This window comes from Ovis aries, chromosome 9 (genome assembly GCF_016772045.2).
Source record: "Ovis aries strain OAR_USU_Benz2616 breed Rambouillet chromosome 9, ARS-UI_Ramb_v3.0, whole genome shotgun sequence".
In the NCBI taxonomy this organism is placed as follows: domain Eukaryota; kingdom Metazoa; phylum Chordata; class Mammalia; order Artiodactyla; family Bovidae; genus Ovis; species Ovis aries.
Window position 1 is genome coordinate 14,776,483 of NC_056062.1, and position 25,597 is coordinate 14,802,079.

Here is a 25,597-nt window from a genome sequence, read left to right on the forward strand (position 1 = left end):
ATGGACCTCCCTAGGAGGGGTGGGAAACTGGCTGGGTGGGCCCCCTGCGCCATCAGTGCTGGACTAGGCAGGGAGACACTGTGCCCGACAGGGCAGGGCAGGGGATGGTCAGCAGGCAGCCCTGAACCTGGGACCCAGGCCCCTCCCTCCTGGCCGCCGAGCCCGCCCCGGAGGCTGCACGGCTGAGACACTTACGGGTCCGTCTCGTCCCACAGGATGCAGGTCTGGTTGGTGGTGCCCTGGAAGAGATGGTGGAAGTCAGGCCACCTGTCCACCCTCAAGCCCCACCCAAGGCGGTGTCCACGCAGGGTCCTGCTGCCCTGCCTGGCGCCCTGCCTCCGCTGCTCCCCAGAGACAGGGTCTGAGGAGGAGAAACTGAGGCCCAGAGCGGAGAAGGGGCCGGCTCAGCCCCCAGCCCTCTGCATGGCCTCAGGCAGCTTCTGTCCCCTCTCTGGGAGGGGCTGGGCAGCAGCAGCCGCTTCTGCTTAATACGAAATAGCCACTGGGAGGGTCAGGGGGCACAGACAGGGCTCGGCAAGCACCCCTGCCCCACAGGCTGCAGGGTGATTACAGACGGGCTCCCACCTGATGAGGGAGGTGCCAGGCACAGAGAGGCTGGGCACAGCCCCGCGCCAGACGACACTGTCCATCCTGGCTGGGGAGCGGGGTGGGTGTGGGCAGGCTCTTGGTGGTCGAGGGCATCTCAGGCTCAACGGAGAGCCCGGGGAGGAGGGCGTGGTGGGCCTGTGGGGGGGACATGGCAGAGGATGGCTCCATCCTCTCCAAGGAGCGGCTGGGCCAGAAGGGCCCGGGAGCAGCGGCCTCAGACCCAGGTTAGGCTGCATTTGGCTCCTTCAGTCCCTGCCTGTGACCCTGGGCAAGTCCCCGAAGCTCTGCCAGCCACTGTCCCCCGCCGCTGCTCAGGGGTAAAGGAGCTCAAGGCCGGCCAGAGGCCGGGACGTGGGCACACACGGGCACAGGTGGAGGGGTCCATGCATGCGGACGTGCACATGAAGGGCACTCACGTTGTACATGTGGGCGAACTCGATCTCCAAGGGTGTGAGCAGGGAGCGAGGCGGGGGCTTCACCGTCACCGAGATGACCTTGGAGTTCAGGACAGTCGTGTTCCTGGGGGACAGCCGGCAGGCCATGCTGGGTCAGGAGCCCCTCACCCCACCTCCCCTAGGGTTGGCCTCCCTGGTTCTCCACCCCCAGACCCGGCCACCCCAGGCCCCCACCCCCCAGACCCGGCCTCCCCGGGCCCCCACCCACCAGACCCGGCCTCCCCGGGTCCCCACCCACCAGACCTGGCCTCTCTAGGCCCCCACCCCTAGACCCGGCCTCCCCAGACTCCCACCTCCCCCAGGCCTGGCCTCCCCAGCCTTCCACCCCCTAGATCCAGCCTCCCCAGGGCCCCACCCCTAGACCCAGCCTCCCCAGGCCCCAACCCGCCAGGCCCGGCCTCCTTAGGGCCCCATCCCCCAGACCCAGCCTCCCTAGGCCCCCACCCCCCAGGACCGGGCTCCCTAGGCCCCCACCCTTAGACTCAGCCTCCCCAGGCCTTCCACCCTTAGACCCGGCCTCCCCAGCCCCCACCTCCACCAGACCCAGCCTCCCCAGCCCCGATCTGTGCCCGTGATGCCCACCTCTGCAGGGCCAGGAAGCTGCCCAGGTTTCGGTAAAGCACAGTGCCCACCACGAACACAGACGAGTCATCAGCCTCTGGAAGAGAGCACAGTGGTCTTCCTCTTCCCACCACCCCCAGGCCAAGACCCTGCTGGGCAAGAGGAGTGCGTGTCCCCCCCGCCACCCCACCATGGACACAGCAACTGCCCTGGAGCTGGGGTGCCTCCTCGGTCCCCCTGAATGGCCCCTGAAAGCCAGGAGCAGGCAGGGCACAGTTTCTCTTCCTGGGAACTGGAATCGCCTGCTGTGACAACAGGCAAGACCCTCTCCCTCCCTGTGACGAGGGGGTCCATTCAGCCAAGATTGCCTGGGGCCTCCCAACATAGCGAGAGCAAAGAGGGCTTCCTGGAAGAGGGGGCAATCTCAGGAACACTGAGACTGTGTAGAAGAAACGGACACCACCCTAGCCCTTGACGCAGCATGTCAGAACTTCTGGAGTGCTTCTGGAGTGGGGCTGGGAAGTTCTTTGAGGGGACTGAGAAGTTCTAGACTCTGGGGAGCTCTTCCAACCCCCTGAAGCCCTCACCTGCCAGCCCCGTGGAGAAGACACTCTTGGACACAGTGACCCTGTCCTCCGGCACCTTGGCCCAGTCACCTGTGGCCCGCCAGCCCTTCATGGGGAAGCTGATGTCGGTGGCTCCGCTGGCTGGGAGCTTGTGGATGCTGAGGACTGTGGCGGGGTGGGGGGTGGGGGGAGGTGAGAGACAACAGCGACAGACAAAGGGAGACAAAGACAGAGCGGTTTCAGGGTCCGGAGCCTCGGCCCTGGGACGGGAAGTTGGGCGGGACCATCACAGGGCTGCTCCTGGCTCAGGACAGGTGCGGTGCGCGTGCGGCCACCCAGCCACACCACGCGAGGGGGTGCAGGGGCTACACGGAGTGCACAGGGCGCAGGGCCTTGGGTGCATGGGGTGCAGGGCTGTAGGACTGGGGTGAATGGGGGTGTGGGTGTGCACTGGGTGCACGGAGTGTATACGTGCAGGGTGCACAGGTGCGGGTGTATGAGTGGGGTCTAGGGGAGAATGGCGCTGTGTGGATACATGGGGTGGGAGGGCTAATGAGGGGTGATGGGAGGAGTCCAGGGCCTCCTTTGGTGACAAACGGTGGGCCCTGAATATCCACTGGCTCCGGACAGGCTCCTGGAGGTGGAAGGTCAGGGACTCGGCCCAGGCCTAGCCCCCCTCCAGGGGCTATGGGTGGTGCTGGGTGGCCAGGGGTCCAGCCTCTACAGTGAGGTCCGGGGCCGGGGGGCTGAGAGCTGAGGTGGCCTCCGGGCCACGCCTGTCACATGTGGCCACAGAAGAGCCCGCTTTCCGGCCACTCCCATCTCACCTGGAACAAGGGCCCTGCCAGCCCAGTGAGAAAGGGACCCAGGAGCCTGGAGCCACTGCTGACCCCGCCTCCAGGGGACCTCCAGGCCGGGGTCTCCCCACCTACAGGAGGAAGCTGCTCCCACTCCTCTGGCCTCAGGGGTCTCCCCAGCTCTGGGGTCCTGAGCTCGGAGGCGAAAGGCGGGACCAGGGCTCTAGGAACTTCTAGCTTGGCAGGCGTTCATCCCTGCCCGGGCAGGTCCCCGGGTGCATGCGAACAGGCACCGTGGGCCCAGAGGACACATCCCCAGAGGCCCAGGAGTCTCTACAGAGGCGGTGATGGTCGCCCTCCTCGGCGCTGTGTGGACCACCGCCAGGCACGGGTCCGGGCCCCACCCTGATTCCCCACTATGAGAAGAGTATCTGGGGAGGTGCTCTCGAGAAGCGTGGCCAGGAGAGCTGTTTAAGGGGACGTGGTGGTAAGCACTGAGTGCAGCTGCTGCAGGTCCGTGTGCCAACAGCCATCACCAGCCTCCCAAGTCCAGGCCCGTCTGTAGCACTCTGCAGCCCCTCGAGGCCTGCACTGCCGCCTCCCCACTTGAGATTCTGCCCATGCTACTGAGCTGGGTGTCGCCAAGCCCCTCTGACAAGCGCTTCTGGGAGCAGAGTGCAACCTTGCCTTCAAATTTCTAAGGTCCCAGCACAGCGGGTACTGGGGACAAGGCACCGTGAGCCCCCAGCTCCGGGGAGGTGGAAGCTGTGGCTGGGGCTTCCTGCTGCATCCCAAGACTCTAAGTGTCCAGGGCCTGGTCTGGGTCCAAGAGCGCCCATGCCAACCCCCTCCCAGGATCACATCCGACCATCATCAGGAGACTCAGGTCTGTGCACCTGAGAACTCATAGGTCATCCTAGAACCCGGCCTGGGGGTCCTGAAGTTCCGGCACACCTGGCCAGAATCTGAGGCTGGAGGGCCCCGTCCAGGTGTGCCAGGTGAGGCCTAAGGGTCGGGAGAGCGAGGGACGGGCTTACCCAGGTTGTCTGTCACTTGGTACGCATCCCGCAAGTCTTTCATGCGGAAGCCGATGACATCCACGAAGTCCTCCACTAGCCGGAAGAGCTCCTTGGCATTGGGGCCCATCTGGGGACGGGATGGGGGCGGGGTCAGGGAGCCTCAAGACAGTGGGGGGCAGTCCAGCCAAGAAGGTGCCAGAACTGAGTGTCACCCAAGTCTCCTGCCCCCTCAGAGGGGACTCAGCTGCCTCCTTCCCTCATCTGTTCCCTCCTTGACGGGGTCCTGCTGGTCACTCCCTGCCCCGCAGGGCTCTGGACCTGACTTGGGAAGTGGAGCAGGACCTGAGTGTCCACTGCCGATTTGAGGATGAGAACACTGAGCGGAGAGGGGCTGTGGCGCTCTGGCCTATGGCCGGGTGTCCAGATGGGAGGACAGCAGGGGGTCTCTGGGCGCCGCAGGCCCTGGGTACAGGAGGAATGGCAGATTCCTGGTCAGTGTCGGGGGGAGGCGGACCATTCTCTCCAGATGAGAAGGGACTGCCACGTCTCGGCCTGCACCCTACGGCCTGCACTTTCTCAGACCCCTCCCTGAGCCCTGTGCGGTGAGCCTGTCATCTGACGGACGGGGACGCCGAAGGTCAGAAGGCTGAATGACTTCCTGGAAGAGGCCGAGCTGGGATTTGAATCCAAGAGCCTGCCCTGAGCCGGCCTGGGGAGTGGGGAGGTGCGGAGACGCCCGCAGCACCCGGGGTGGGCAGGCGTACCAGCTGCGCCTCCTCCCACTTGTCCCGGTTCTCCTCGGCCAGCAAGTTGCTGATGATCTGCACGAAGTTCTGGAAGGAGAAGGAAGAAGGCCAGTGAAAGGGCATGTGTGCTCGGCCTCTGCGACCCCAGGGCCTGCAGCCCGCCAGGCTCTCTGTCCATGGGATTTCCCAGGCAAAGAATACTGCAGTGAGCTGCCATTTCCTTCTCCAGAACAGAAAATAAGGCACCAGAGTCATGGCTCAGTGTGGCCGGGGTCAGAGTGTGGCCGGGCTCGAGTCTCAGCGCGGGGCCCGGCTCAGGGCTCAGTCTGAGGTCGGGACTTGGTCTAAGGCTGGGGTGGAGAATGCCCTCCTGGGCACCCACCTGCACGTCCCCAGGGGTCGGGCTGTAGTACGCCCGGCGGAAGATCTCTGTCATGTTCCTCAGGACGTCAATGGTGGACAGCAGGTCCCCGCTATAGCTGGTCCCATCCTGGGAGATTTCCACCAGGGTCTGGATGACCTCGGAGACGCCCTCCCCGGGCAGCCCACGCTGCGCCTTCGCTAGGTGCTCCCGGGTCTAGGGGGACGGAAGGTGCGGGTGCTGCGGCTCTGCAGGCGCCAAGGACCTCCACGCCCAGAGGGCGTTCTGCAGCCCCCAGCCACGCTGACCCGTGTCCACAGAGCGTGCCACTGGGGACGCAGGGTTATGTCTGAGAATGGGGGTAGAGGCAAGCCCTGGAGTGATGGGCGGGGCCCGGGGTGGTGACCCCGGCGCCCAGCCTCACCATCATCTGGATGTTCCGGTAGTCAATGGACACACAGCGGATGTAGGTGGGGGGCTCCCAGTAGGCGATGCCTTCTTCATCCAGCTCACAGCGTCGCAGGATGAGGCCTGTGGAGATGGGGGGTTGGCTCCATCGCCCACTTCTCAGAAGGATGCCTACATCTGCCGCAGAGTCCCACCCACCCAGCCACAGCTCCCAGGTGCCTTCAAGCAGACACTCGCCTGCGGCCGTATTCCAGGAGCAGAGCCGGCACAGGGGCCAGGCCCCCAGCGACATTCTCATTCAAAGCACTTCTGAGCGGACACTGGAGCTTGGAGCCTGGTAGGAGCCAAACCTGCAGGCATCCTACCTGTGTGGAGGTTGAACCCCGGGCCGAGTGACGGGCTTCAGAGTTCAGCCCAGGGCTTCTCCTGGAGCCACTTCCTAACCAGAGCCCTGGTGAGAACCAACAGCCCACCGCTGCCCGGCTCCACCTCTGGGGTCAGGGGGCCCCTCATGACCCTGGTGTGCTGTGGACACTGGGCAGCCTTGGGGCTGACTGGGGGTCAGGTGTGGACGACCTTGAACACGGGCACAGTCTATGTTCCAGACCTTACTTCCAGGGAGCCAGGCACAGCCGTGATGACCCTAGAGAACTGCCAGGACACTGTCACCCAGCAGGAGCCATGGGGCAGGACGGGACACCTGGTCTACGGCATGGTGCAGAATGAAAATGAGGGCTCACAAGCAGACAAAGGCTAGAGAAGTCACACCATCCTGCAACTTGTGTTTTCACTTTACTTCCCTGGATTTGCAAGACGCTACCCAGAACCTGTATTATTCTGTAAACAAAACGGGGCACGGGGGCTGAAGCCACGGCTGGGAATACACAGCCTCCACCACGGTCACCAGCCTTATTGGGGGGTAGGGGGTGGGGAGCCCACAGCAAGTTTGTTTTACAGAAAGAAATGGAAGTTCAGAGACGGTAGGTACTTCCTGAATGTCACACGGCACACAGGGGTACAAAGGAACACATGCTCCTCAGACAAGAGGGGAAAGGAACCCAAACTTTCACTGCAGAGCCCCTTCTGGGAGCCCACCCTGCCTTTCCCACACCTTGTATCACTCCATAGGTTTGCATGGGGATCAAGACCACTGTCCAAACCCGACTTCCCAGTTACTGGCCAGGCAAGCCCAGGGCAAGGGTGTGGGCTCTGTGCCTCTGGTTTCCCACGTGTAAAGCGGTGACATCGTGGAACATCGCACTAAGGGGCCTCATGCTGGCACTCGCTCCAGTGACTTAGGACATGGCAGCCCTGGGTCCCTGCTCGCACCCCTCTGGTCTTGGTGCGCATGGGGCTGCCCGGGCGGGGTCTGGGCCACGTGCCCTGTGCTGACAGCTCTTGGGCGGGCCTCCAGGGGCATCTTGGTGCCTCCAGCACATCCCGCAAGGGAGGGACAGGTGCCCTGCCAGCCCCTGCCCCCTTGGCCCTCACCTGTGGCGTTGCGCGGACACCGGACCGCAGCCACCTCTCCGGCTGGGGTCTCCTTCCATACCACAGCTCCAAAGTTGTCCTCATCACAGATCTCGTGGGGCTCTGCCAAGGGCCAGAGACGTGAGTTGGTGGTGGAGGGGGGAATGCAGGGAGGAGCAGAGAGCTGGCAACAGGGTCAGGAGCGCCTAGACGCCACGGGACATCCACCCTCGCAAAATGGTTGTCCCCCAGCTGCACCCCGAACACCTCCCCCGCCACTCGGGATGCACCTCCTCAGGGTCCAGCTGTGGGATGGGGTGGAGACACTCACCGGGACACCGCTGGGCGCCACATTGCCGGTATTCATCCTGGGGGCCTTGGCAGGCTGCTCCCCCGAAGAAGGGCCCCAAGCAGGCGCGCTCCCGCCGCTGTGTGCCACCCCCGCATGTGACGCTGCAGCTGCCCCAGGATGCCCAGGCCTGCCACTTCCCATCCACTGCAGGACATGGCCACGCACGGAGGCACGAGAATGGGGATGAGGGGTAAGTAGGAGCCACGGGGACGCAGGGGTGGGGAGCCGGGAGCAGAAGGAAGTTGACACCAGGTAGGGGAAGGCAGAGCTCAGCTTGATACACGGATAAGACAAGTGCCCCATGTGCACTGGCCCCCGGGACCTCCCACAGCCCCCACATCCCTGGGGCCTTGTTTCAGGGCCCCCCAGCAGCTCCCAGCCCGCCAAGTGACTCAGGACCGCAGATCCCCACCCGCAGGCCCAGGGGCATGGCCTGACCTGGACACTGCTGCAGGAAGCAGTCTCGCGTCTCTACCCAGTGGCCCTGGCACTCGGCACCCCCGTACGAAGGCCCGTTGCACTCGCGCGTGCGCTGCTGCCGGCCCTGGGAGCAGCTGGCGGAGCACGTGCTCCAGCTGGACCACTCGTTCCAGTTTCCATCCACTGCCCGGCCCAGGGGAAGAAGGGGACAGGAAGCCAGCGTGAACAGCCAGGGCCCACACCCCACCTGGGGTACAGGTGTGAGCACCCCACAAAGTCTGAGGCATGGGTGTGACACTCAAGGAAGTCCCAGCACCCCAACACCGCTGGTGCACCAGTGAGAACATTCCAGGTTCTCTGGCCTACAGCCTGGGGTTCCAATCTCATCTCTGAGGCCCCAGTAGGCGGGTCTGAGTGGGCAAAGCTGGGCTCCGGGGGCTGGTAGGTGGCCCACTGGGTCCTTTCCTATCTCACCCCACCCAGCGCCCTCCCTCTCACCTACCAGGGCACAGAGCGATGTTGCAGAACTTGGTTTGCTTTTCTGGGCCCTCACAGGGGTTGCCTCCAAACTGGGGCGGCCTGCAGGTGCGTGTGCGGTCCCGGAAGCCACGACCGCAGGTGCTGGAGCACAGGCTCCAGGGCGACCACTCGTCCCAGGCGCCATGCACTACGGAGGGAACACAGCGCTCTGCGACCCCTGTCTGGCCCAGCCGGCGGCCAAGTCACCTGCCCCGGACTCCCCGCCCCGGGCCCTGACGCCCCGCCCCGACACCACGCCCCTACAGGACGCCCCGCCCCCGGGCCGGCGCCCCACCCCTACCTGGACGCCCCACCCCCATCCCTGACGTCCCGCCCCGACACCTCGCCCCTACCCGGACGCCCCGCCCCCGGGCCGGCGCCCCACCCCTACCTGGACGCCCCGCCTCCACCCCTGACATCCCGCCCCGACACCACGCCCCTACCCGGACGCCCCGCGCCCGGGCCGGCGCCCCACCCCTACCTGGACGCCCCGCCCCGACACCACGCCCCTACTCGGGCGCCCCGCCCCCAGGCCGGCGCCCCGCCCCTACCTGGACGCCCCGCCTCCACCCCTGACATCCCGCCCCGACACCACGCCCCTACCCGGACGCCCCACCCCCATCCCTGACGTCCCGCCCCGACACCACGCCCCTACCCGGACGCCCCGCCCCCGGGCCGGCGTCCCGCCCACCTGGACACACGGCCGAGTTGTTGCAGAGCCGCTGCTCCCGCAGGGGCCCGCTGCACTGCGTGCTGTAGGAGGACGACACGCAGAAGCGCGTGCGCGTCTGCCAGCCCTCTCCGCAGGTGCTGGAGCACACGCTCCACGGGGACCACTCCTCGGCTGCGGGGTCACCTGTGGGCCCAGACCTACAGCATCACAGGCCTGCTGCTGCCCCTGTCCCTGCGCTGCGGTCAGACCTCCCAGGTGGCCGCAGCAAGGCCCGTGAGCTCCCCCCTCCTTTTTTCTTTTTTTCTCGACAGGCCCCTTCACCTCACACCACTTCTCCTAAATCCAGTGTGCCTGGAGACCAGCGCCTGGCACCTGAGAGGTTAGTCTAATTATGGGAAATTATTACAGTCATTAATTGGAATCAGCAGCAATTAATAACCTACAGTATTTGCCCAAAGACCTAATACCCCGGAACCAACTTTCCCCACTTCCCAGTTTTAGTGCGTTTGCTGTCAGCCCCACCCAGACGCTGCCACTTACCTGTCTGCGGGGCCGGGAACCCAAACTGCTGCAGGTCGTCCCCCAGCTCCTCACGCCGCCGGGCATCCGTGGACCGCAGGGACTGGCTCCTGGAGTTAGTGCGCCCAGCGGCTGCAGGGCGGGTCCAGGTAAGCGCCCAGGCCCTGGCCTGCGGCTCCCGCCCTGCAGCTCTAAAGGGGCGCTCTTGGCCCTTTGTCCCTCAGTCCTCAGTCACAGTAGGGCTCAGGGTCGCCAGTACCAGGGCCACTTGGTCCCACTGGGCAGCTGAGAAACCTGGGACCAGGGCACCCTTGTCTGCTGCCAAGCCCTGTCTGGTCCAGACTCCCCTGTCCTGCGCCCCTCCCTCTCTTCCCCCGGGGCCCGCAGCATCACCCGCAGGGCACCAGGTGTGAATGGCTGCTGCTGTCCCCTCCTTAGCATCCCGCCTGCGGTCCTGCGCCCCGCGGCCCAGCCCAGACACCACAGGGCCCTCCCCAGGCTTCTGAGATGAGCTCCTCTCCCCAGGAAAATTCATCGGGGAAGAAACAACCCGAAGAATGACAGTCTCATTATAACTTGATTTAACTTTATGGAAGCAGCAGCTAAAATATGCATGAGGTCATTAGAGAGCCTTATTAGAGAAATACATCCTGGAGGCAAGATGCAACTGGGACAGGCAGCTCTGGCCAGGGCTGGGGATCGGGGTGGAGGGAGAAGCCTCACTGACAGCTTTCCGCGTGCACCCAGAATCCCCAGTCCTCAGGTGCTAAGACAGCCGCATCCAGTCTAACACCTGGTCCCGCCCCTCCTAGGCTGTTACTTCCGATGCCACCCGGCCAGGACGAGGAGTTGGCCCCGCCCTTAGCTAGGCCCCACCCCTGGTCCCACCCCTCACAGCCCGGGCCCGGCGAAGCCTGGCCCCGCCCTTAGCTAGGCTCCACCCCTCTGGCCCCGCCCACCCCAGATCCCGCCCCTCACAGCCCGAGCCGGCCTAGCCTGGCCCCAGCACCTTCCCTGGTCCGGCCAGACCCAGCCCCCCGCCCTTTTCCCCACCTGGCCCGGCCCGGGCCCCTCCTTCTCCCCCCCACACCCCGCGACTCTGCCCGTCCCACCAGTCCGCGCACTCACGGCCGCAGGCCTTGCGGTTGCACAGGCGGCCCTCCTCCAGCACCCCTTCGCAGCCGCCGCCCTCGATACCCGGTGCGGGCAGGCAGGTGCGCGTCCGCGTCTGCAGGCCTCCCCCGCAGTCCCGCGTACACTCGCCCCATAGGGACCACAACTTCCAGCCGCCTGGTGGGAACCAGAGGGCAGAGTCAGGGCCGGGGTCAAAGGGCTGCGATGCCTTTCAGGCAGTGTCTCAGGGATCTCGCAGGGGTCTGGGGGTAGAGCGGCCCCTGCGAAGAAGCCTTGGCATCTTAACCAGCGCAGCGCCCTGGAGGGTCAGCCAGGAGGTGAGAGTGGGCCTGGATGAGGTTAGCGATGGGGTGCGAAGCATAGGCGGCCGGCAGGGCAGGGAGAGGCAGAGGTGCGACCCCAGTTCCCTCTGGGGTCTGAGTGCTTTCTGGCTCTGTTTACAGGCTCCCAGGCCAGGGTCTACACTGACTCTGAATTTAGGTCCCCAGTGTAGCGGCTGGATCCAGAGCTGGAACCCTAGGCAGGTCTGAAGAATGAATGAATGAAAGGCACCCCGCCCACCTTAACAGCTGCCTTATTCTCAGGGCCCAGTGAGGGGGTGGGGGCAGAGGGGGCTCTTCTACTTGGCACCGAGCCTCAGCCCCTGCGGATCCCCCCCCCGCCATGGCCCTCAGTCTAGTTTCCTCCAGACTTGTTCACCCTCCCCCCATGATCTGTGTGTTCATTACCCCATCACTCAGGGACACGAGAGGCCCCACACCTGGTGGCCTAGTGAGGTCTCACACCCTGGGCCCCGCCAGGCCTCCCCTCCCCTACACACAGCAGAGACTGGCCTCCAGGCCCCTCTGGCCACCCTCCTTCAGCCCTCTCACAGATCTTCATCCCAGTCCTGTCACCTCAAGCATCATGACCTCATGTCCCTGAAGGTCTGAGCCCCTTGGTGGCCCCAGTGCCACCGAGGACACTGAAGTGAAGTCACTCAGTCATGTCCGACTCTTTGCAACTCCATGGACTGTAGCCTACCAGGCTCCTCTGTCCATGGGATTTTCCAGGCAATAGTACTGGAGTGGATTGCCATTTGCTTCTCCAGGGGATCATCCCGACCCAGGGATCGAACCCGGGTCTCCTGCATTGTAGACAGACGCTTTACCGTCTGAGCCACCAGGGACGTCACCGAGGACACTAAGAGCCTCCAAGTACCGGGGAGGCACTGAGGGGTGAGGAGCAGGAGGCCAACATCTTGGGCGAGAGCTGGGCTGCACTGATGGGTTCAGGGAGGGGCTGCTTCATCCGGGCATTCAGTCCATAGGCCAGATAGCTCCCGCCCTGAGGGACTCTGGTGCTGCCACCCCATTTGTCCTCAGGAACTCCAGGGCCCCTTGCTCCCAGAACAGCAGGGTCAAGTCAGACCCAGCAAGGGCATGCGCAGGTCACCAAGCGCCTACCGTGGGCTGGGTGCCCGGCACACAGCCCCTGATACAGACCCCAGGAACGGGGCAAGGAGATGGCACTGCCCAGGCCTGGCACTGGGAGTCAGCCTGGAGCTGGGCCACTGCCCCACCTGGGGCGGGAGCAGGGGAGCCAGGCTGGCCGAGGGCAAGTCGCGCCTGGCCCCGCGGGAGGGCCCTTGTGGCCTCTCGGAGCCTGGCTTCTCTGGGGAGACGTGGGGGAGAGGCAGACTGTGCAGATCCCTAGGGTGGGTGCTGGAGCCGAAAGACGGGGTTCATGTGGGGGCCCCCCACCCACTGCCCTGGGATGGTCAGGTCCACCCCACCCTGCCCTCATGCCCTCCACCTGAAGATGAGGGCACGTCTAACCAAGTCTGCCGCCTGTGATGGCAAGCAGCAAGAAACGATGGGGAGACCACAGGTGTGGGGTCTCAGTCAATGCTAGAAAATCCCATTTTGTGTGTGTGTGTTTTGGCACTCTGCCCAGCGTGTGGACTCTTAGTTCCCAGACCAGGGACCTGACCCAAGCAAAGGCAGTGAAAGTGTCGAGTCCTAACCACCGGCCCACCAGGTTCCTCCAGAGAATCTGCTTTGACGCGCAGCAAGCTGGGCGTCCAGGTGCTGGGCTCTGTCCTGTGCCTGTGCTGGGACCTGACCAGCAGGGGGCGCCGGAAGCAAATGAATGGCAGGCAGGGGAGGGGGCCCAAGATCCACCCCCCCGGGGTCCCCATTCAGAAGGCAAGGTTCATTCACCCTCCAGGCCCCCAAGCCATCGAGGATCTTTCTCTGCCCTCACAGAGGCCCCCCTCCCAAGTGTCCCGCCTCCCCTGGAGCCCAGAGAGGCAGAGCCTCAAGGGCACACAGAAGTCAGGCCTCCTGTTCTCAGACCAGCCCTGCAGTTGGGACACGCAGGTGGGTGTGGCAGGTGGACAGGCCAAAGCACCCCGACAGGGGACCGGCAGGAGGGGCTGGCTCTGACCTTAATTGCGTGGTCTGTGGGTGGGCATGGGCCCTGCTGTGCCCCTCCCACACACGCAGTGCAGAGGGGCCCGGGGAGGACCTTGCCAGGGCTGCAGAGTAGAGGCCAGGCTGAGCTTTGCAGGGACCCTGGTTCCTGGGGGCCAAGGGCCCTGGTTCTGAGCCCCTCCTGGGCCTGGGCTTGATGCCCTGTGCTCCCACCAGGGCCTCTCTGCCCCCATTGTCCACGTGAGAAGTCTGAGCCTGCCCTAGTGACAGAATGCTTGGGTTCCCCTAGTCAGGATGGGCTGAGTAGGTTGTTGGACCTGAGCCCCCACCCTTCAAGGCCCGGTGCTCCCGCAAGGCTGGCCCTCAGGAGGCATCCTGGGCAGCGGAGTCCTGTCTTCCCCACTTCCTGTCCCCCCTCCCCACTTGGCACCAGATGCCTCAGGAACCTGGAGTCCCAGTCCACCCAGGAACCAGGTGTGGACCCACTTAAAGCAGAGGAAACTGAGGCTCAGAGAGGGGTGGTCCAGACAGTCGGGAGCTGGTGAGGCTCCCCCCACGCCATCCCACAGGACAATCTGCCCTGGAGTTGAGGAGGCAAGCAGGCCTGAGCCTCACCAGGCAGGGGACTCCAGGGTCCCCAGGGCTGGGAAGGAGCCAGAGCATGGAGGCTGCCACACAGATATGTCTTGGTTTTGAACTGCAAATGCCTGTGTCCCAGGGGTTCGGGTGTGCAGCCAGCAGACCAGGGCACGCGGAGTGGATGGGGGGTGCCCAGGACAGCCCCTGGTGCACACTGCCTGTGAGTGGCTCTGAGGGTGTGACAGGCTGAGGCTGCCCAGACACGGGGCCTCACTGCCGCCACTTCAGGCGCCTTCCCTCGGGGCCCGGTGGTCGGCAGGAGCCCCACAGCCACACCCATTTGATAGCGAGGGGAGCCGGGACCAGGTCCCTGATCAGATTCCAAGCGCTGCCCCTGCAGCCATCAGACAAGGCAGGCTGCCAGCAGCACTCGAAGCCCCTGGCCTGGGGCCGGGGTCTCACCGGCTGAGCCCCTGTCCTGTCACACTGACACGGAGGAACGGGGAGGCTGGAGTCGGAGGCCGGCCTGGCCGCAGGGACACGGCGGGCCCGTCCTGCCTGTCCCCCCTTGCTGCCCCAGCCCAGCCCCCGTATGGAAGCCTGAGTGACGTGGAAGCTGGCAGTGGGTGGGAGAGAGAGGGTGTCCAAGCCAGGCTAATCGGAGGATGCCACTTGGTTCCCATGGCAACTGCTGCAGAGCTCAGTCTTTCAGGATAGACTCAGGTTAGGCCTCAGCTGCCAAAACACCCACTATTTCAGGGCTGGTTACCTTGGTGACCCAGGTGGTGGGGACGTGGTAGGGGGAGGGGAAGGAGAGGAAGGGTCATATCAGGAGAGGCCAGGCAGGGGGTCCACTGGCTCAGAGGACAGACTGCCCCCTGGGCCTGGCCCTGACTCTGCTCACATGTTGATTCCCGATCCTGATCACACACGGCCTTGATCCTCATCACAGACTGACTTCTGATCCTCAAAACAGGATCCCTGTCGCATCCCGAGCCCTGACCGCTGATGCACGCTCGGTTAATGGCAGCTGCTATCTCTGTTATCGTTTTTACTGTGTGTTGTCACACATGGGTGACACCTGACAAATGTTCCCCAGGCAAGCACGTCCACGACCAGGGAGTCCCCCAGGCAGGTCTCCGGGGGCCTGCAGAGCTGGGCTCAGAGGAGCTCAGGCTACCCTTTGCTGGGTGACCATGGGGCTCTTGGGGTGGGTGGGCTTTGAAGGGGCAGCAGAAGAGTGGGCAAGGCTGGGGGGTGGGCTGCCCCTCCAGGCCCGGAAAGAAGCCGCCATTCTTCCCAGGCTCAATGCCCCCTCTGTCTGGAAGCCTCATTTCCATCTCATTAAGGGATGAATAGAGCCAATTAATGGCCGCCAGGCAGCCTTGGCCACCCAGGAGAGCGGACACACGGCGAGGGGTCTCCAGGCCTCCTTCCCACCCTGGCACCCCTGTCTGGAGGCTGTGGTGGCCCCGGTCCCCGGGTCCCTGTGCCCCAGTGGGCTGGGGCGGGGCGCTCAGGAAGGCCCTCTTCGCGCTGGGCCTCCCCGCCTCCTGGGTCCCCTTTGGAGGAGGCAGTCTGCACTTCCTGTCTCGTCCAGCAGAGGTCTCCCCAGTCCAGCAGGTCACGCAGCACCGCCTGTTTCCGCCCCGCCCCTGACCATCAGGCTGGGGTCCCTTGGCAACCACAGTGCAGTCAAGCCCCTGGGAGGATTGCAGCCCCCAGAGTCAAGGCCTGCCCTGCAGCATGCAGGTTCTTCCTCTGAGCCCCTTGCATGGATGTGCAAATGAAGGCCACAGGGGATAGGCAGCTCCGCCCCCACCCAAACCACAGTCCCGCTCTGGCTCCATAAGTCCAAACTTGGTGCATCCTTCACCAAGGCCTGAGGCTTCCACTGTCAGGCCAAGTGACCAGCAAGCTGCCCAGCTGCAGGAGGCACTGTGGGATCTCAGGACGGAGCTGAGAACCGCAGCCACTGCCCACAGGCCACTTGCCAGAGGAGGAGGACGAGGAGAGTTCCTCCATGCACGACAGAGGCGCCGGACCCTACAGGCAGGTACTGTCCCGTCCCCATTTCACAGAAGGAAACTGAGTCTCGGCAAGTCAGTGATAGGACCCCGTCTGCAGGGTTAGTCCGGCAGGCGCCCCCTGTCCTAAGAAGGATGCCTGTTACAAGCCCAGACGGAGGCCTGGGTCCTGCCTGGCTTTGCAGTTCGATGCTGGATGACCTGGGCAGGTCTCTTCCCCTCCCGGAGCTTTGGCTACACAACTCACAGCCCTTCCCGCTTTGGGGGAAGCGAGACCCTAGCAGGGCCACAGCTCCCAGCCTCCCAGCTGCAGGGTAGTGTGGGAACCCCCCCTCTGGGCGGCCCCCCGTGTGCTCTTATGGGCTCCACGAGGTCACGTCCTCCTCTGTCCACCCGGAGGTTGTCTGCCTGGAGCTGGAAACCTTGTTTTCCAGGTTTTCTAAGTTGGCCCTTGCGCAAAAGAATAGCTCCCCGGGCTGGGATGAAAACCATCCTGGCAGGGAAGCCCTGACCCTTCCTGCTCCTGTCCCTTCCTGCTCCTGTCCCCTGCCCCGGGTCCCTAACACATTCTTGGTCACCCCTAAACTCCAGAGACACATCCTTCCCCCTGAAGTACCTCCTCCCATCAGAGCCCTGCCTCTCTCCACACACTGCAGCCCCTAGAGAGGGTAGCTGTGCAGCATTGAGGGTGGGAATTACTCCAAAGCCCATGGGGTGTCAGGGCAGGGGCGCCCAGCTGAGAGCGGACAGGCCTGGAGGCACCGGGGCACTCAGCCTGGGGTAGGTCACGGCCCCTAGGCCCAGCATCCCCGCCTTACGCCCACTGGGGATGTCACACACTCAGGCTCCAGCCCAGCCCCACCCCACCCATGCAGGCACTTGGGGGAGGCATGCATGTGCACACGCAGGGTCATGAACACACAGGGACCCACACATATGCACAGGGACACGCATGCGCACACACAAGAACACACGCACACACACAGGAACACATACACACAGGGGCCCACACATACACACAGGGACACACACACACACTGGCCCCCAGCCCCCAGGATGCCGCTTTTTCATTATCTTACATGTCGCTTCTGCAATAAAATTCTTTAATTAAAACATGAATATTTAAAGCAACCCTTGAGAGAAATGGCCCCATCTCACCAGAGGCAGAAAAATGTAGAGAGACTCTGGAGGGGGCGGGAGCGGGCAGGCTGTGCAGAGGGGTGGCCGGCCGGGGGCAGGGAGCGGTGCTCTGGCCTGAGGAAGGCTTGCCAGTCGGACGCATGGCGTGGCCATGTGGCGTTTGGACAGGCCGGGCGGGGGCAGGGCTGAAAGTGGGCCACGGGCTGGCCTGGGCCGCCTGCTCACTCTGGGCATTGCACAGCCCCCTCGAGCCGGGACGGAGGACACGCCTTACCCAGACTCCCCTGCTCGGTGTGGGGGGCACGGCTCTGGGGCACAGGCTCTGCAGCACGCTATGGGGTCCAGCTCAGCTGTGTGTCTTCTGGATGACTGCTAGGCCTCTCTGGCCCGTGGGCCACCTTGCCCCCACACACACACACCCAGACCCTCTCACCTGAGCGCTTGCAGGAGAAGCCCTGGGTGGCCAAGAGCTGCTCTGCTCCGGGTCTCCCCTTTCAAGCTGTGTGAGCCTGCCCGCAGCCTGGACCCTCTGTGCCTCCCCCTACTCAACACGCATTTATCAAGGGCCTGCTGCCGCCAGGGGCTGGGCCACCGCAGGGCGTCTCCAGTCCCTGCCCCACGACGGGGACATCCTGGCAGGGACAGAGTCAGGACACGGGAAATTCTCTGGTGTTCACAGGCGATTCCATGTGGGAAGAGAGGGAGAGAGAGTGAGGAGACAGTGGGCCTGGGGCTGCCGCCACGTGCCATCTGGGCAGCCCCTGAGAGAGGGGCCATGTGGGTAGAGAGTTCCAGGCCTGGGAGCACCCGAGCTCCTGGGCCGGGAGGCGGGTCCTCGCTGGCAGCCACCTGGGCGGCTGGGAAGAGTGAACTGGTTAAGGGGCCGTGCTGTAACCTGCTGACGCCACGTGTACTCCCAAGGCCTCAGAAGCATCAGGGCCTTCTGAGTCCAGGCACGGGCACGGGGTCTGCACCGCCCCTCGGTGGCGGTGACCACCTCCTGTTCCTGCCGCCCTGCCCCTCAGAGTCGAGCTCCTCAATTCCCGGTGGCAGCCCCAGCCCGCATGCCCTCCAAACTGTCTTCCACGCGGCAGTTGGCCCTGCCACGGAGCCTTGACTTGAGCTTTGTCAAGACTTGCACAGAGCCAGCCTGCACACACACACACACACACGCACATGTGCAGTGAATGCAAGTGCATACCAGTGCACACGTGTACATGCTCACACACGCATGCACAAACAATGCACACAGATACCGGATGCACTGTACACCAGCGTGCACACGTGTACACGCCAGCCACACAAACATGCAAATACTCACGCGTGCATGTGTAAGTGTGTGCACACATACATACTGGCAGTGCCTGTGTGAATGCACACACACATGTCCCCCCTACACACACTTGTACACGTGGATGCATGAACACATGCATGTTCGCATAACACACTGAACACACAGGCTTACAGAACACCGTGGACACATGCTCACGTAACACACTACACACACATGCACCTAGGCGTATGAGTGCAAGCATGCACACGTGCCCCCCTCCCTCCAGCACCACAAGCAAACATTTCCGTCCTCAGAATCTCTGCTCAAGTCCAGAGTCCCCACATAGCCCTCCTCCTCCTCTAATCTGTCTCTGCCTGCCAAGCCCTCCAGATCCCCTACCTAATAATAAACATCGATATTGACATTTCATCACTGATGTTGCTTTTGCTTAGAAACACTTTCACCCCAGTTCTCATTCTTCATGACAACCAAGGAAAGAAGATGTTTTACTCCATTTTTAAGACAAGGAGCCTGAGGGGATTGACCCAGGGACACAGCAAGTGCAGGGCAGGCTGGGATTAACTTGAACTTGACCCCGTGGTCCCTCTCAAATGACATTCCCGCTGGATGGCCTATGGGCCTCTCATAGTTGGGTCCCACTCTGACCTCCGGATCTTCCTCCCCACCACTTCCCCACCTCAGCTGATGTCCTCACGCCCAGCCAGAAACCTGGGCATGGGCCAGCGATCAATCTCCTTCCTCCACGCCCACATCCTTGGCATCAGCAAGTCCATCAGCTGCACACCCCATCCCCCAGGCGCTTCCCCTTCCTCCCGGCCAGGCCAGCATCAGCTCCCTCCCGGATTTCTGCTTTGAGCCAGACACCACATCGACAGCCCCAGCCCTGTGCCCCCTCTGCTTAAAGCCCCCATGGCCCTTCAGCTCTCAAGAGAAGAGGCAAACCCCGTCCGGAACGCCTGGTCACCTTTGCACTCAACTGCATGCCTGGGCCTGCTCTCTCCAGCACCCACATCGAGCCCCACAAGCTCCCAGCTCATCACAGCGGCCCCGCCTCCTTGACCTTGTCCCGAAAGCTCTGTGTGGCTCCAGCTAGACTGGGTTATCTCCCTGGCACGGTCACTGCCCCGGGATCTGGCAGAGGCCAGCTCTTGTGCCGTGGCCTCCAGTGTGGGCCAAGCTCCAGGGCCATCAGGCCTGAGGCGACTGGACAGTCCCTCAAAGCAGTCAACACCTTGCCGGTGAGGACGCTGAGGTTCAGGGGGCAGGTGACCACTAAGGAGAGGTCGAGCGACGCGTGTGGCCAGGCCACCACCCCGCCCGGCCCTCTTGCACCCACCGGCCTCCCAAAGCCGCTGCCCTCTCTCTGCTCTGTCCTCCTCCTCCACCCGGAGGCCCACTCCCACCACCATGTTGTGGGGCTGCCTGTGCCTAGGTCACAGCGCCCTCCACCTGGTCCAGCCTGAAGATCAGCCCTCACACCCCATCACCGGGGACCCCAACCCAACTGAAGGAAGGTGGGGGTTTCCCGACGGCTTCCTGGATGCCGCGCCTCCACCCCTGGGGGCTCTGCCCACCCCCTCCCTCTTCTCTCCAGCTATGTTCACCGCTTCATGGAAGTTTCTAATCTGGGCTCCCTGGCCCAGGGGCCATGAATAGAACCATGTTCCAGGAGAGCTGATTCCCTTTGAAACCCCCCACGGAGCGGCTCTTATGCCTTGAAAGACGTTTTTCTGAGGAGTTCATCAGTCTCACTGGCTTGGCAGAGGCCAAGAGCCCTGGCCACGTCACCTGGCCCCATGGGGACCCACCCGCATGGACGCCCAGCCCAGCCTGGCTCCCGAGTGCCCGGCACACTGTCTGGTCTCCACCTGCACAGATGGTGAAGAGCTGTCTCCCATCACCCTCACCCTGGGGTCCCACGGGGGCCTCCCCTCCGTGCACGTGCAGGGTCTCCCTCCTGCCCCGCCCCTGGGAGCTCCGCTCCCCGTCCCACCTCCCTGATGGTACCAGCCCCGCCCTGTGCTGGTGCCCATCTCACCAAGGACCCCAAGCTTGCTAAGAAGGTGGCACCGGCCGAGCACACGCCCACTCTCACCTCTGCACTGCCCTGCCTCTGACCCCCACAGGGCTCACCCTCATCTCTCCCAGAATTCCAAACAGTATTCCCTGGGTCAAGCGACCCCTGACCTCCAGGTGACCAGCAGTGCCCCCCCGGCCCTGCCCCCTGCGCTGCGTCATGGACGCCTTGCTGCTCACTTACCTGGAGCGCCGTCCTCACCCCGGTCCTGGGTCAGGCTGGTGAGGCAGTTCTCGGGGCCCCCAGCCACGCCGTCCCTCAGGCAGACGTCCCCGCGGGGGGCCAGGGAGCCGGAGGCAGGGTCGCCGGTGTCCCCACCCAGGCAGGCGCAGGGGGTCTGCATGATGCCGCAGGGGTGTGAGCTGCGGCTGCCGGCCAGACAGGCGTCCAGCCAGCGGCACAGCATCTGGCAGGCGGCCCGGCTGGGGTTGCGGTTGCCCACCACTAGGTACTCCACGGAGAAGTCGTCGCTGAGCCCGGGGGGCCCGTCCCGGGCCCCCAGGGTGTTGTCCTGGGGTGGCCGCAGGCGCTGCATCTGCAGAAACTGTTTGCTGGCCTGCAGGAAGGCCAGGGGCGCTGAGGGGTCGCAGAGCCGCAGCACCTCATCGAAGCTCTCCACGCCCAGGTAGGTGCGCGTGGACTCCAGGAAGGAGTCGAACTGGTAGGTGCGGACGCGGGCGGGGCCGCTGCAGGCGGGCGCCTTGGCCACCTTCATGTAGAGCGTGTAGCGGCGCGGGTCCGGGTTGCGCAGGGTCCAGGAGCAGCGCGAGGCATTGGCCGGGAACACCGCGGCTGCCGAGAAGTAGCCGAAGAACTTGCCCTGCACCAGCGTGGTGCAGGGCTCAGCCCCAGGCCCGGCGGCCGTGCCCGCGGCCGTGCCCGCCTGGCGCCCCAGCAGTAGCAGCAGCAGCGGCCCAAGGATCCAGAGGGCACCCGGGGCGGCGGCCTGGCCCCTCATCCTAGCTCGCGGGGCCGCCGGGGTTCCGCGGGCTGGGCAGGCAGGCGCGGGCCAGGCCTGGACATGCCAGGGTCCGGCGGCGAGCGGGATTGGGGCTGGCTGGGGGGCCGGGGCTCTGGGCGGGGGTGGGGCAGAGGTGGCTTCCGGGCACTGTGGGGGCAGTGGCGGCTCCTATGGTCCAGCAGCCTGGCACCCACCCATGGTCTCAAGCAGCAGCTGGAAGAGAAAGAGCAGAGGGCAGGGTTGAGCCCCTGGGGAGGGTACACTGAGGGCAGTGCCCACCCGGGCTCTGAGCCTCCAATGCGGGCCCTGGCCCCACGCTCAGTCACCCGTTCTGCCCACCTGCCTGTGTGTCCACCTGCAGGGGCATAGAGCCAGGGGCAGGTCACTTCCTCCCCAAGCAAGCCTGGGCAGGAAGTGGTGGGCAGCCCTGGCCAGGGCCGCCGGCCCAGGGGCCTTGGCTATGCCCATCTGGCTGGGAAGCCTGGCAAGGCTCTGGGGGCTCCGGGCCTGCCCACTGGCTCCATCACAACCACGGGGGTCATCCTGCCGCTGGGCCTCCGGGCCTCTCAGACCACACCTCTCCCCTACATCTTTCAGGGAAGGATCCGCAAACCCAGCCAGAGGAGAAAGCAGGGTGGAGTGGAGGGCAGAGGACAGAGGTCTTCCCCGGCCTCCTGCAGCCTCGCCTCTCTGAGCCTTGCCTGGGCGGGTGCAGAGTCCTGAAGTCTGCAGGAGTGACTGGCTCTATGGGGGAATGAGGGTGGGGTCAGACCTCGGTCTGGTTTTGCTGACATCCATCCGCCCTGTGCCTGGCACATACCACTCAGCCTCCCACCTGCATTCCTGCCAGGGAGTCGCCCTCTCCCCTTCCCTGGAGTCACCTGCAGCCCCCGGGGACCAGGCCTCGGCCTGCGCTGACCCCTGCCTGTCCCCCCAGCCAGGCGGGCTCTGTCCCCCTTCCTGTCACATGAGGAAACCGAGGCTCAGATGGGGTCACAGTCAGGAGGCAGGGGTACCCACACTTGAACCTCCAGGTTGCCCCCAAACTCTTGGCCCTGGGGTCCCCTGACCTGTGGAGGAGTGGGCCTGGCCTTGTACCACCCACTCACTGTGGGTGCTGGGGGCGGGATGCCGCAAGTCAGTGGAGACTCAGCAGAGCCTGGGCTCAGAGGCCAGCACCGCCCCTCCTGACCCGCCTGCACATGGACCCTGGAGAGCTCCTTTTGCCTGCAAACCTCACCTCCCCGAAGCCCCTGCTGGGGTTGTCCCCCATGGCAGCTGGGCGGGTGGGTACAGGAAGAGCCACAGCTGCCCCCCGAGCTCCCTGGCCGGGGGCGGCCCCTCCGCTCTGCTGACCGCGCAAGCGCCAGCCGCTCAGTGCTGCCAGGCCCAGCTGGCCGGCGGCACAAGGTCGGCCACCGCTCTGCAGTCCCCTCCTGCCGTCCTTCCCCACAGGCTGTGGAGGCAGGGCAGGGAGCGGGGCACGGGCAGCCTCGGGCTCTGCGCCAGCCGAGCCAGGGTGGCTGGGCGTCAGCAGCCTCCCCCGGCTGTGTGGATGCAGCTACACCCCTTACCCCCCAGCCTCAGTTTCCCCATCTGTATTGTGGGCGTGCAGCCTCACGCTCCCAGCATAAGGGAAGCACTGGACCCTTTACCCAGAGATGGGGCAGGAGTGGCCCCCAGTGGGGAGAGGAGCAGGGAGGGGGCTCCACAGCACCAGGGATGACCCTTGGGGGCTCTTTAGTGGCAAACGCTGGGGAGGGAACTTGCAAACTCTTTGTGCTGGCCCTCTGGGCAGAACTGGGCAGATTGCCCTCGGTCCCTGCCTCCAGGAAGCCCCAATCCTGCCACACCTCCAGGCCATCCTGGGCCAGCCTTGGGACCAGCACCGCAGAGCCCCATAGCCCATGTTCGGGGACTGAGGCTGGGGCCAGGGTACTGCGGCGAATCCCAGAGCTGGGGGCCTGCCTGCAGGGTGGCCGTGGGATTCGAGACCTCACCTGAGCCCCTGCCCCAGTGGCAGCGCCCCCTCTCCTGGCCCTAGGCTGGGAACTAACACGGCTGCCAGCCCCCCAGCTGGGGTCCCAGCCCTGAGACAGACCTGTTCTGATGCTCAGGAGAGTCCCTGGTGGATGTCGGCAGAGCCCATCGGAGACCCTCATCACAGTCTGGTGCCTCCTCCAACAGCCCCCCCGACCCCACCACTCAACAGCCAACTCAGCCTGTTCCATCCCCCTGGACCCAGGGTCAAGGCCGCCCCAAAGCCGCACGCCTGCCCCTAGAGGGGCCTGCCTGGGCCCTGCCCACCTTCCCCCTGCTCCATCCCTGCTTCTGGGAGCCCACTCCCAGCCCTCTCATCTGGAAAGTGGATACAGCCTGGAGCAGACACTCTGCCTGCATGCTGGGGTTGAGGGGCTGGCGAGGCACGGGCGCATCCCCCATCTTGTGGCCTCCCAGGTGTGTACGGGGCATTAGCCTGGCCCCACATGGCGGCACGCATGGGAGGACCTCCTCTGCCAGACACAACTTTCCGCAACCTGGAGGATCACTGTGCAGCGGGGCGTGTGGGGGCCAAGGAAGAGCCACCTGGGAGTCTGTGGGTGCTGGATGCCGGAGCCAGGGTCTGGGCCCGTGTCTGCGGGACAAAGCCCCTGCCCCCTGAGAGGCAGGGCACTGCCCCGGGTCAGGCAGACCGCCCTACCCTGCCCATCCGGGGGCCCATGGGAGCCCGCCAGCCCTCATCTAGACTGGCTCATTAGGCTCCGGTCAGCCTGTGTGGGGAGCAAGGCCACCCCTGGGCCCTGTTCAGCGGGCAAGAGGAGCAGTGAGGGTAACGAGCAGGGCAGGCCCCTGTTCAGAACTGCCCCCCAGAAGCGTGGCGACATGAGAAGCTGGCCCGAGGGCAGGAAGGAAGCAGGGCAGGTGCTGGGGCCACAGGAGGGAGTGGCCCTGGGCCCAGCGGGCGGGGGAGGAGGGCACCTTCTGGCCTGCACCCTGGGGAAGTAGGCGATGCCAATGGGGGCAGGTAAGGGGCAAGTCAGGGTACCCCCAAGACTGAGGCTCTGGTGTGAGCCTTCAAGAGGCTCCTGGGGTTAGAAGATGGCCTGGCAGAGCCCCCCCGTGGGGTTTTCACACAGGCTCCCACAGTGGGGGGTCGCTGGGGCCACCAGAGGGCCAGGCGTTCTCCAAAACTCGAGGGCTCCATGCCCTGGGCCTTGAGGACAGCTCTGCTGGCCAGAAGGCAGTCCCAGCTCTGAGCCCAAGCCCCTGAGTGGCCTGGTCCGGCCTCTTTTGGCTGGACTCAGGGCAGAGCTGGGCAGGAGGCCCAGGCCGCCAGCATGGAAGGCCCTTGAGCCTGCCAGTGGCCACTCACCTGCACCTGCCCAGACCCCACCCTCTACCCTGCCCCCGACAGGCCCACAGGTGCTTTCCAACAGCGGGGCCCCCCCGCCTCTATTCACTGCCTGCCTGAGAGCTCCAACAAGGCCTTGGATAAACGGCTGAGGCCGCTCATGCCGGGGCACACTAGTGTCAGGCCCCAGGTCACAGAGCGGGGTGGAGGCCAACCAGTCGAACCCATCCCAGGCTGGGAGATCACAGCTGAGAGGGGCTGGGGCCCGCGAGGGAGCCCCTGACCCCGCCTGGCACCCCGGGGTAGTGCCCCCAAGGGGCGATGCCGTCAGGGTCCTGGGATCAGCGGGGGCAGCCCCTGATCTTCACCGAGGGGTTCCTCTGATGGGGTGGGGGGCGCAGGCCCAGAGAGATGGGAGGAGATGGGCGGGGGGTGGTCAGAGGACAGACAGGGCCTCAGAGATGACCAGACCCCCACCTTAAGTAAGCAGGCGATGGGCGGTGGGGACCTTCGCTGAACTTGGGGAGCAGATGCGTGTGCGTATCTGTGCAAGCATGTGTGTGTTCTGTGTGCACACGTGTCTGCAAGGCGTCTGCACACGTGGGCACCTGTAGCACGCTTGCATGACGCTGGCGGCAGGAGGAGGGCTCAGCGTGTGCTATGGGATGTGCGGGTCAGTGACCGGGGAGGGGCCAGCCTGGAGGGGGAGCCCAGGGGAGCCCAGGAGAGGGCCTCAGAGGAGGGCCGGGCCGGGGAGGGCGGCTCCACACCCCTCCCTGCAGGCGACCGTGCAGTGGCTTGTCTGGGCCGCCCGTGGTCCCCGCCCTCAGCCACAGCCAGAGCCCAGGCCTCCCCCCCACTCCCCCCTGGTGGTCAGGCTCCACAAGCCCACTGACCAACGGTGAGGGTGGGAGGGGCGCCTGGCCTCAGTGCCAGGCTCTAGCGTGGTCGCCGGTCCCTCCTCTCAGAAGTCCTCACGGGTGGCTGTATCCCCGAGGTTGCTGGCCTCTGTCTGGTCCATGGGTTCACATACTCTGACTGGGGTCACTGCGGCGTCAAGCGCGCACTGCCCGTCCTGGGTCCCAGCGATCAACAGGCACCCGAGCCCCCTCAGGTCCCTGCCTCCCCAACCTGCCTGCGGACA

General features: G+C 64.9%; 1 protein-coding gene across 4 annotated transcripts in view; it reads right to left on the reverse strand.

Annotated features, from left to right (window-relative positions):
• ADGRB1 (adhesion G protein-coupled receptor B1) overlaps positions 1–25,597 on the reverse strand; it is a 78,126-nt gene that overhangs the window by 44,380 nt on the left and 8,149 nt on the right. For all 4 annotated transcript variants that reach the window (XM_060419944.1, XM_060419943.1, XM_027972819.3 and 1 more), the window contains exons 2-17: positions 20,324–21,314; positions 10,604–10,765; positions 9,497–9,607; positions 8,975–9,139; positions 8,267–8,431; positions 7,783–7,947; positions 7,324–7,488; positions 7,014–7,115; positions 5,539–5,645; positions 5,136–5,330; positions 4,772–4,840; positions 4,026–4,134; positions 2,213–2,356; positions 1,647–1,722; positions 1,026–1,128; positions 196–239 (exon numbers count right to left, since the gene is read on the reverse strand). In XM_060419944.1, the coding sequence (XP_060275927.1) occupies positions 196–239; positions 1,026–1,128; positions 1,647–1,722; positions 2,213–2,356; positions 4,026–4,134; positions 4,772–4,840; positions 5,136–5,330; positions 5,539–5,645; positions 7,014–7,115; positions 7,324–7,488; positions 7,783–7,947; positions 8,267–8,431; positions 8,975–9,139; positions 9,497–9,607; positions 10,604–10,765; positions 20,324–21,098 (2,657 nt within the window). In that variant the 5' untranslated portion in view covers positions 21,099–21,314. The remainder of the gene's footprint in view (positions 1–195; positions 240–1,025; positions 1,129–1,646; positions 1,723–2,212; positions 2,357–4,025; positions 4,135–4,771; positions 4,841–5,135; positions 5,331–5,538; positions 5,646–7,013; positions 7,116–7,323; positions 7,489–7,782; positions 7,948–8,266; positions 8,432–8,974; positions 9,140–9,496; positions 9,608–10,603; positions 10,766–20,323; positions 21,315–25,597) is intronic.